At 45.6% G+C, this 9921-nt stretch overlaps 1 protein-coding gene across 1 annotated transcript in view; it reads right to left on the reverse strand.

Annotated features, from left to right (window-relative positions):
* LOC144166004 (sperm-specific sodium:proton exchanger-like) overlaps positions 1-7927 on the reverse strand; it is a 31585-nt gene extending 23658 nt beyond the window's left edge. Inside the window, exons 1-4 of the mRNA XM_077695676.1 lie at positions 7904-7927; positions 5124-5288; positions 2487-2612; positions 109-201 (exon numbers count right to left, since the gene is read on the reverse strand). Of these exons, the coding sequence (XP_077551802.1) occupies positions 109-201; positions 2487-2612; positions 5124-5288; positions 7904-7927 (408 nt within the window). The remainder of the gene's footprint in view (positions 1-108; positions 202-2486; positions 2613-5123; positions 5289-7903) is intronic.
* Positions 7928-9921: the final 1994 nt, after the last annotated feature.

A 9921-nucleotide genomic window follows, 5' to 3' on the forward strand; every position in this document is an offset into this window, starting at 1 on the left:
AGTCATACTATGCAGGGACAGAGATTTCGCGTGGTCGAAATTTTGAGCGGGTCGACATTCGCGCGGTCGAAATTCGAAACTCGCCTTTAACAAAGAAATGACACTGACCTTGACGATTCCCGAGCAGATGATGGCGACCCGGTCGTGCTCGTGGCCTACGAATGTCAGCACGCTGCCCTTCTTCTGGGTCACAAAGAACGCCTGCAGTGTCGCACACACGTAGGCCATTTCACAAAAACCGCACGCAACGCCCGTAGTAAAGTATAAGCTGGTTAATTTGAACTGCAAGCGGAAGCTGTACAGGGTGCATAGGAAACAGTAGGGCATGTCAACAACTCGATAGTGGAAAATGACTTCAGCCTGCCATTTGTGCTTGAAGGCGACAGACAGCACTTTTTGTTCTAATGAGTGAACGTAGGGGAAAGCCTCTTACTCGCCTTGTTCAATACTGAAGAAGAGGCGGGCGGCATTCCATTCGCCCATGACTTACGAGTCGCGGCCGCACAAGTCACTGGCGCTTCTGACCCTCATTTGTCAACGCACCCCACATCCATTGGTCGGCAGGCTCACTTATGAGTGCGCTCACACACCCTCTACTCACCACTCACGAGTGAGTGGTGAGTGAGCCTCAACATCGTTTCGGTCTGGTGAGTGCGAGTGCGAGTGGGGCTCGAGCCCCACTCACCACTCGCGAGTGCGAGTTCCACTCGCGCTTCTTGAGAAAATGTGCGCGGGTTACCGCGGTGAGCATCACTCGCTGTTGGCATTCCTCGCAGGAGCCGCTTGATGTGGTAATTGCTCTTGGCTATATACACTCGTACGCACAGCCACTAGTTAATGAAGCGATTGCATTTAGCTTCGGGAGTATGACCTTACTGAATTCAAACACTGCTGTATTCAGCCCGACTGCACATTTGCGCAATGAATATTTTTACATCACGGCAGTTGTTGATTTACATTCTGACATTTAAGCAGCAGTTACACAGCCAACTTGAAGCCAAACTTTTCTCCCTGTCAGTTTCCTTCCCCTATTACTATTACGTTGATGCCTTTTTTCACCTTGAAAATTATGGTCAGCCAATTTAGGTTGAATGCGCGTTGAAACATTTTGTTTGCGTCCATGTTTACGCACACTTTCAGCCGAGATTCTTTTTTAAATTGCGAAGGACACTTAATTTGCGTATATGTGAGGATGTAAACGCGCAGAAGTGCTGCACAATGTTTGCGGAATTCACTCGTGATTTGACCACAGACATTTGGGCCATATTGCTGAGGTTCACGGTTTTTTTATTGCTCAGACAACGGTTTTATTATATGCTTTGTTCTGTCCAAGCTAAGACATCATTTTATCAGCTGCAGCCATCATTACGTCGGCAGAACAGCAATACCATCATCATCGCTGGCTGGCACAAGTGCAAGGTGCACATGGGCGTCGCACTTTTTCCGAGGGATAGGAGGGGGGGGGGTGCTTAGGACCTTGGGAGGGGGCACATGTCCAAGGGGGAGCAACCGCTGAAGATACACGATTGGCGATCTAAATTTTTAGGATAAAATATTAGAACCGCAAGTTACTGCCAGTCTTGAAAAGAGACACTGGATTTTGTATCGAACAAAACATTAAGTTTAGTCCAAATGCAAAGAAAGACATCCATTGATTGTGGCGTTTCATGCGGCCGGAGCTCGTGATTATTTTCGACCACTTCGGGATATCTTTAAAGTGCACCGAAATCTGAACGCATGACGGGCGTTTCCCTTTTCGCCTCCACCAGAAAAGCAGCCACCGCGGCCGGAATAGAACCCCCGTCGTTGGGCTGAGCAGCATAGTGGCGTAGCCGCAGAGTCACCGTGGCGTGTAAATAAAAAAATACGCATACGTTGCGCACAGGAGTTCTAAGTCTCGGGAAAGTGAGCTCACACGCGAATGAGAAAAAAAAAAAGACACGGTAACTCAGGCCAGACGGGCGGAAGGTTAAGTAAAATAAAGAAAATACTGCGCTCGCACAAAACCATATGCGCAATCGTTCGTTAGTACTCATACTAGCGTCTGTAAATCTGAAAACAGCTGTCATGGCTTCAGTTCTGGCCGACGGAAGGCTCTGAAAATTAATGTCGTTCAACACAGGAAGAGAGAAAAAAAACGATCAGGGTTGTGTTCTAATATTGGAAACGAAACACGGTTTGAAAGAACGGGACTGAAAGCTTCCGCGCGCGCCGATTTCGAGTTGTCAGCTCCTGATTTCAGGTTCTTTGCAAATTGAACAGCTTTCTAGCAGTGCATGGTCGAACTAAAAAAAAGGTACAAAACTTCAAGGAAGGGCAGTAGCCCCCTTCTCTCTCTCTCTCTCTCTCTCTCTCTCTCTCTCTCTCTCTCTCTCTCTCTCTCTCTCTGACCCTAGCAGCGAGTCACGTGCGGACAAGGATGAAGATGGTCTGCCATGGTAATGAACTCACCCCGCGTTTAGCGAAACGTCAAGACGTGTCCGTACCTTGAGAAGCTTGGAGACCTCTTCCCTGGGCAGCCAGCTGATGCTAAGGAGGATGCAGTGCGCTGTGTCCCCTACCATGATGTTAGATGGCATGCCGTCCACGCGGTGGATCATCCACGTCATGTCCTGCAAGCAGCCACTGTTTATTTTGAGGCACTTTAAAAGAACCATGAAGACAAAATACAAGTTTGGTTCATTAGAAAGGCTGCTTTGTCCTGATAAAAATGATACCGATTTCATCGCAAACTTCCAAAAAATAACGGAGATATTGAAGAAAACGTGTGGCGCTGTGGCGACTCGCTAGCCAGTTTCCAGCAACTTTTCTATGACGTCACGGGATCTTGTTTCGGCGATTGACGGCGGCCGAACTAATCAATCGCCAGGACACATTACTGTACGATTGTAGTGGGTCCGCTAGTTCCGTTTGATCTAATCACTTGAATGCTAACGTGCACCTAACCCACTGACAATTCTGTTTTTAGTGCTGGCCCATATGACGTCACTCGCGCCGATAACACGTCACTGTGGCGCGAAATTTGAAAGTATTTCTTGCGTTTTTATCGGTTAAAAAACGTCTTTCGTGGCCGGAATGGAGCTGAGTGAGGTACTGAAGCCTAACTTTTTAAAGTTAAAAAAAGTAGTGTTTTCTCTTCATGTACCCTTTAAAGGGATAGAACTGAACTGACTTTTTGTGTAGTGCATGTGCTCTAGCTCATATGAAAGCCAGCGTTTTATAAAACAGTGGGGCAACCACTAGGAGTTTTAAACTAACTGGTGTGAGTAATTTTAATTTGGCACTGAACTTTCCGAAACCCGACAGGTGTCGTCTCTAAACGTGACACTACCGAACGTGTACAAGCGGCTAGCTGCGTCGGTTTCAATGCGTCATTTAAAAACCGCATAAAGAAGTAGGAAAGTCTGCGTTGTATTATATTGCTTTAGCTCGGGACAAGTTTTTACATACCTCTTTTCATCTCACGTACACTTAGAAGTATGTCGCTGCACGGATCACTGTTACGATTAGAAGCATATTACTTTTGGCAGCATACTTAAGGCTGGTGGATCTCAAAGTACCACATTCAAATATTCCAGGGCCCTATCAGGAAAACTGTTTTGGTTCAAGGTGTTTGGAGTGATGCCCTTTCGTTTGGGAAAGAGAGCATGAGCGCTTGTCCCGTCGCCTCCGTGTTTGTCGTTGTCTTAGTCGCGCTCTAATCTTCATTAAGAGAGCATATATTCCACAAAAATAAGTTGTCTCTCCTTTTAAGCAAGCAGGAAGCAGTCTAATGGCTCCCTGTTAGCATGGAACGGGATGAAAAAAACGAGCATCAAACTTGCCCCCAGTGCCTTGGTGTAGCTCACTCGCATGTGACCTAATTAGTTAAAAAAAACGCAAGGATATCGCTAGATGTAACAAAAAAAAAACAAAGGTACCCGGACCTTCGATTGAATTGTAATTTTTAAGCTGACCGATTTACCCACTGCCTTCACTGCATGTACAGGTAGCTCTTCCATAAGCATGAACCCGAGCGCGCACGGCTCAGCAGCAAGTACGAAGGTCGGGCAAAGAGCGACAGCGCTTATTGACAAGCGCGTGTTTAACTCTTGGCATCCAGATTGGGTTACACATGTGGGGAAATTGAGAAGGCGAAGCCCCGAGGCGCACGGGACCAAAACGCAATGGGAGTGCGTTCAGCAGGTTTCGCTGACCGCCACCAAGCAAAACGAATACAACAATTAAGTTCTAAGAACGTTGCCTTGGAATGTCAAACTACAGCGAAATATTCTAGTTCAGTGTAGTCGAAGTATGACTTCATCCAACACACAAGAGTGAAATTGCATGAACGGCGGAAATTTTAGCAGCCAGCCTGGGCACGGCAGAAGCAACAAAAAATAATGGCAAATTGCTGCGTATTTCATAACATCATTCGGTTAACACTTTTCACAACATTTGTTGCGCCGAAACATTAACTGTGCGATCGTTGCTGGTGTGGGATCCATGCGCTACTCGAGTCCAGTCCAGTCCAATCTTGTCCAAACAACTTTTGTGCTCATCCCCGACAACAGTGCAGTCTACCAACCATGATATCGATAGCAATGCAGCGCACACCTCTGAATCTGCGCATACTGAAAACACCCTACTTCTGTGGAACAGTAGTAGCATACTTGCTTTACAATCGAGAGTTAGTCCATGTTTTTTTTTTTTTTGGGGGGGGGGGGGGGGGGGGAGGGGGTACCCAAACTGATGAGTACACCGAGGTCCGCAAACAAGTCACCGCATATCTGATTGCTCAACTAATTAATGTCACTAATTAGGATGGATGCCAAATACAGGGAAATTTTCTTTCTCGTTCTAAATTAAGTGTTGCACTGATTGATGGTGATGAAAAGCCTGACAATTATGAATGGCTCCACGAGTAGCGGTTGGTGTGACGCTTAATATAAAAAAGAAGGTGAGAAAAAAGGGGAAAACCTTAATTTTAAGAGCCGACTGAAATATCGTGCAGTGGCTATATATTATTACTCCAACTTGACGTCGCCAGCTGATGCCACCACACCACTGTTACCAATAGGAGTGAACGCAGAGTGGTGGTGTACACAACAATTGCTAGGATGGTCTGAAGGGAACAAGCTTACTTCGTAGAGCATCGCGAACTGTTTGTCGTCCAGCAGTCCTCCATCGTGAAGCTCGTGCAGTGCATCCAGGGCTTTGTTGAGCGTCTTGCGCGCTGCCTGACGCGTTTTCGTCGCCACTTCAATGTTCGGGTACTTCTGCTGGATGTCGATCACATTCTTCAGCGTCTGTAAGCAAATTTGCAAGTTTTGTTTGTCAACGCAAGGACCATGTGAGCAGCATTTGCACGTGCCCCATCTGGCCGATATCAAAATCTGTCCGTAAGCGCGTGCTTTCCTTTTGTCATTTCCGAGAGGAGGCAGCCAGGTGTCATCAGACGCATGCAAAAGTTTCTCCCGCATTTATTATATAGTCTCGCTCTGGCCTGTATAGGTTGCAATATTGTGCGTTTGAGGAGACAAAGTTGTGTGGGAATTCTAATTTTTTTCCCTTTTTTTTCAGTGTTGCGGACCCACGCACTGGTCATGATCACAGCACTGCCCCTACCATCAACTGCGCAGCCGCCCAACACCGCTTGTGACATTCGACGTGTTCTCGCTCCCGATTTCTTTGTTGCACCCCAGTCATTTTCCTACTCGATAGGACACTTTTTACTCTGTGGCCTTCTGCAACATGGAAATAAGCGCCATTATGTATTTGAAATCTTTTGAGTTCCTCAAAGGACCTCTTCATTTTGTTATGGCGTTTTCCCTTCGGTTTTCTCATTGTTAACAGGCAATGCCGGGTAAATTAATAGTGTGTCTTTCTAAAATTTTTCATGACAAATCACTCAGCTTTTACAATTGATGCCGGATCAGGCATATCATCTAGCGCGCTTTTAGCACGCGATATGGGGCTACATGTCATATAACCAGACTTTGGTGTAGCCGAGCCAATCAAGTGTGAATGGAAAAGTTTTATTTATTTATTTATTTATTTATTTATTTATTTATTTATTTATTTGTTTGTTTGTTTGTTTGTTTGTTTGTTTGTTTGTTTGTTTGTTTGTTTATTTATTTATTTATTTATTTATTTATTTGTTTGTTTGTTTGTTTGTTTGTTTGTTTGTTTGTTTGTTTGTTTGTTTGTTTGTTTGTTTGTTTGTTTGTTTGTTTGTTTGTTTGTTTGTTTGTTTGTTTGTTTGTTTGTTTACATACATACTGCTAGCCTGATTGCCAGGCTTTAAGCAGGAGGGGGGGGAAGCAGTACAAGAACATTCATCAAAATAAGAGCGAGGAGAAAGACAGGTCGCGTGATTATACAACGGACAATACTATGCAATATCGACATAGTTTTACACACACACACTTGTATCCGCGGAAGAGCTAGTTACAAGGCATGGTTGTGACAAACTTATGGAAACAATGTAATAGGTAGGGTCACAACGTTCTCGCTGCAAAGTAAAACAACAGAGAAACAGACCGCAACATTTTTACCGCAATACAAACTGTAAAAAACAATTATGGCAGTTCATTTAGGAACGCGGGTACAGAGTTGGAGTTAGCCGTGTTAAACGGTAAAGCATTCCGATCAGCTGCTGTGCGCGGGAAAAAGGACTGTTTGAAAGCATCTGTACGAAATGACAATTCCTCGACCTTTTTTGAGTGGTATGACCGGGTTGAGCGTGGTTGGATCCATTCAATGTACTTAGTTTTGGGTATTCCGAGTTTATCATAATATATGAGATAGAATAGTTTTAACCTATCCCGGTAACGTCGGGCCTGCACTTTTTCCAAGTTTGCTGACTGTAAAAGGCTCGATGGAGATGTGCGCCAGTTATAAGTGTTAAAAACAAACTTAACAGCTTTCCTCTGCACATGTTCTATCTTATCAATATTAGATTGTGTGTAGGGATCCCAAACTGCTGCTGCATATTCTAACACAGGCCTGATATATGTTTTGTATGCTAATAGCTTAATTTAGCACGTTTATTTTCCAACGGTTCTTTTAAGGTATCCAAGTTTTTTTTATTCCCTTATTCACAATGTGTGTTACGTGCTCGTTCCAGCGAAAGTCAGAGGTAAAGACTACGCCTAAGTATTTGTATGTAGTTACTGCCTTTATACACCGATTATTGACATGGTATTGGAATACGAGCGGATGTTTTTCTGCGAGTTAGTCATTGCAACCGTTCTCTCAAAATTTATAGTAATTTGCCACGTTAAGCACCATTCCTGTATTTGGTTTAATGGGGAGCTTAAAATAATTTTGTCGCTGGAAGTTTTGGTTTCATGGTATAACATGCAATCATCCGCAAATAGTTTTACTTGTGTAGGTTTTGACACAAATCTAAGCGGAATCGAAGCCCCAATAATGCGTAGTAGCCCAATTGAGCTGGCTACACGAAGAAATGTAGTTGCCTCTGCGACATCGACGCCATTTCTACAGGTCTGCGAAAGCTTGCTGAAAGCACATAGTTTCAGCAGACATGTCTTTCTTGGCAAGATTATCGTATTTCTCGGTGTATACTTTCTTTGTTCAAAATCTTGCCAATGTGTTCAATAAAACGGTTCGCTTTCTATATAGTCGTTTTCGTTTTTTTTTTTTTTGTTTTTTCGAGTGGTGAAATGCTTCGGCGTACTTTTTGAAAAATGAGTCAGCAAACTTTTAAATAGCGCATTGGAACACAAAGCCGTTTAAAGCTTTGAGTAAAAATATAGTGTGCTGCTGTGCCTATGCGAGAGTTTATTTAGGGACAAGCCTTTTTTGATCTCGTTTTTCTTATCATGGGGCATTTCTCTGTGTTCGCATAACCATACAGAGTCAAGTATCCTTTGCCATAAATGGATAAAATGAGGCCCACATCACAGAAGAGCGGGTCTTGCATACCGTCTTTTTCGTTGAAACCGATTGGGGCGTCTCATACTGGGAAATATGGTACGTCTCTGATTTTTAGAAGTAGAATGCAAGTTTTAATGTTGATATTGGGGGTCACATTCCCAAGCGGAAGACAGATAAAAGCGGGCGAAGCTTGCACAAAGTCGCGCAAGGCTTGAACCATAGCGAAGCTGCAGGATTTCTTTCTACGTGAACTCTGAAGGACACATTAATACGCATTTGTAAAAGTTCGAAATTGTTTAGTTACATCTTTCGTCGTCGCTTTGGACTGTGCTAGCAGCAGTCATCGCTATAGGCATTGATATCATCGTGTTCCTCGTGGTAGCGTTTGGCGACAGCTGGAGCGCAGCGGCAGCGCGTATGTGGACGACGCATGCGCCGCGCTTTTGGAGTCACGTCGAGGTTCCGTGGAGCGGGTGTTGCGCCAGCTGTGTTGTTGGTTGCTAGGCAACGCGAAGCGCTCCTCGGGGTTTTCGCCGGGAAGCCCACACTCACGAGCGCTCGGCATTTTGTTGGTATTTTAATGCGTTAGGTGCCCCACATTACGGCCAGCTACAACAGCTGCACTGTTAAAAGAAACGGGGCAAGAACTTCAACGAAGACAGGATATTAATCCGCTTGCCTGAAGTTTGTTGCGTCCACACGTGTCCCTAATGCGTGCGGCGAGCTGCGCGTTCTTGACGAAGCGGCCGGACTTGGCCATGGCCTCATCCTCGGCGGTGATGTAAGCCCAGCTCACGTCGTACGCGTAAAACAGCTTGCGGTTCAGCACACCATCCAGCAGGTCCCACAGCCACACGAACAGTACCTGCAATGCAATCCGGTGACTGGGAAACACTGCGCCACTTGGCGAGCATTCCTGCAGCGCCGAACACGATTTTTAAAACCAGTTCGGTCTCTATCGAATGAAACTATTCCCTAAGCTTCAACAACTGGGTTGTGTAGACCCTGCAGTACAAGTTCCCAAATAAAATGGCAGGAGTGCGTATACACTTGCGGATGCGGCGTTAATTAAGGTGTCGTCCGCTAATCCAGCGCACATGGTTAAATTTGTGTTCAGTTACTCGTATTTTGCCGGGTAGTGCATTATTTGTAGTGCCTGGATTTCATTTTTAGCAGCAGGGCTGTTGTATAACTTTTCGTCCGTCTACGACAGGCCGCGCGTTACGCAGCTATAGAGTAGGAACAGATTCTCAGACCCGCTGGCGGCCTCCCTCGGTCTCGGAACCGCCTCGCTGGCGGTTCACATACCCACCGGTAGAGCTTGGGCACAGTGGTTTCGCAGTGCATGGGTTCCTCTCCCTCCAGCTAGGAGAGGGAGAGGGGGGGGCCTTGCACCGCTAACAATTTCTTTGCGCGAACAGTAGAATTCGCGCGGCGACAGCACTGCCGTTGCCGCGTGCGAGCGCTCATTGTTAACGTTTCACCCGACACAAGAGAAACGGCGCTACGCTGTTTGAGCAGATTTCACACTGGGTGGTATTCGATTAATTTTTTGGTGCATTTTGTTACTCTGAATTCAGTCGGATGCCTGCACCACCGCAGTTGTATGGAGTCATGCTGTAGGGTAGCGATGCTGTAGCGATGGCTCAGAGGTACAGCACTCGCCTCGTATGCGGAAGGTACTGGGTTCGAATCCTGGCACCGCCGGGCACCCACCGGTTTCTTTAACGGGTACAGCCGTCCCTGGTCGAGTGCGGACCCTTGAAAGGGGATTTCACGTCTTCACAAAAATTGCTTGTCTGTCCCTTTAAACAAGTGGAGGGACAGACAAGCAATTTTTGTGAAGCGCATTGTCCTTTAGTTCATGGAAGCCAACGTTTTATATAGTGGAATAACCACGAGGAATTTGAGAAATAATTGGCGGCAATAAATTCAATTTGGCCGTAAATTTTCGAAAATCTGAAAGGTAGCGTCACGTAATGACTGAACGTGGAACTGTCATACGTGTACAAACAGCTCCCACGATTTTTCAAACACCTC

This window comes from Haemaphysalis longicornis, unplaced genomic scaffold (genome assembly GCF_048455015.1).
Source record: "Haemaphysalis longicornis isolate Haplotype H1 unplaced genomic scaffold, Haemaphysalis longicornis Haplotype H1 scaffold_154, whole genome shotgun sequence".
NCBI lineage: Eukaryota > Metazoa > Arthropoda > Arachnida > Ixodida > Ixodidae > Haemaphysalis > Haemaphysalis longicornis.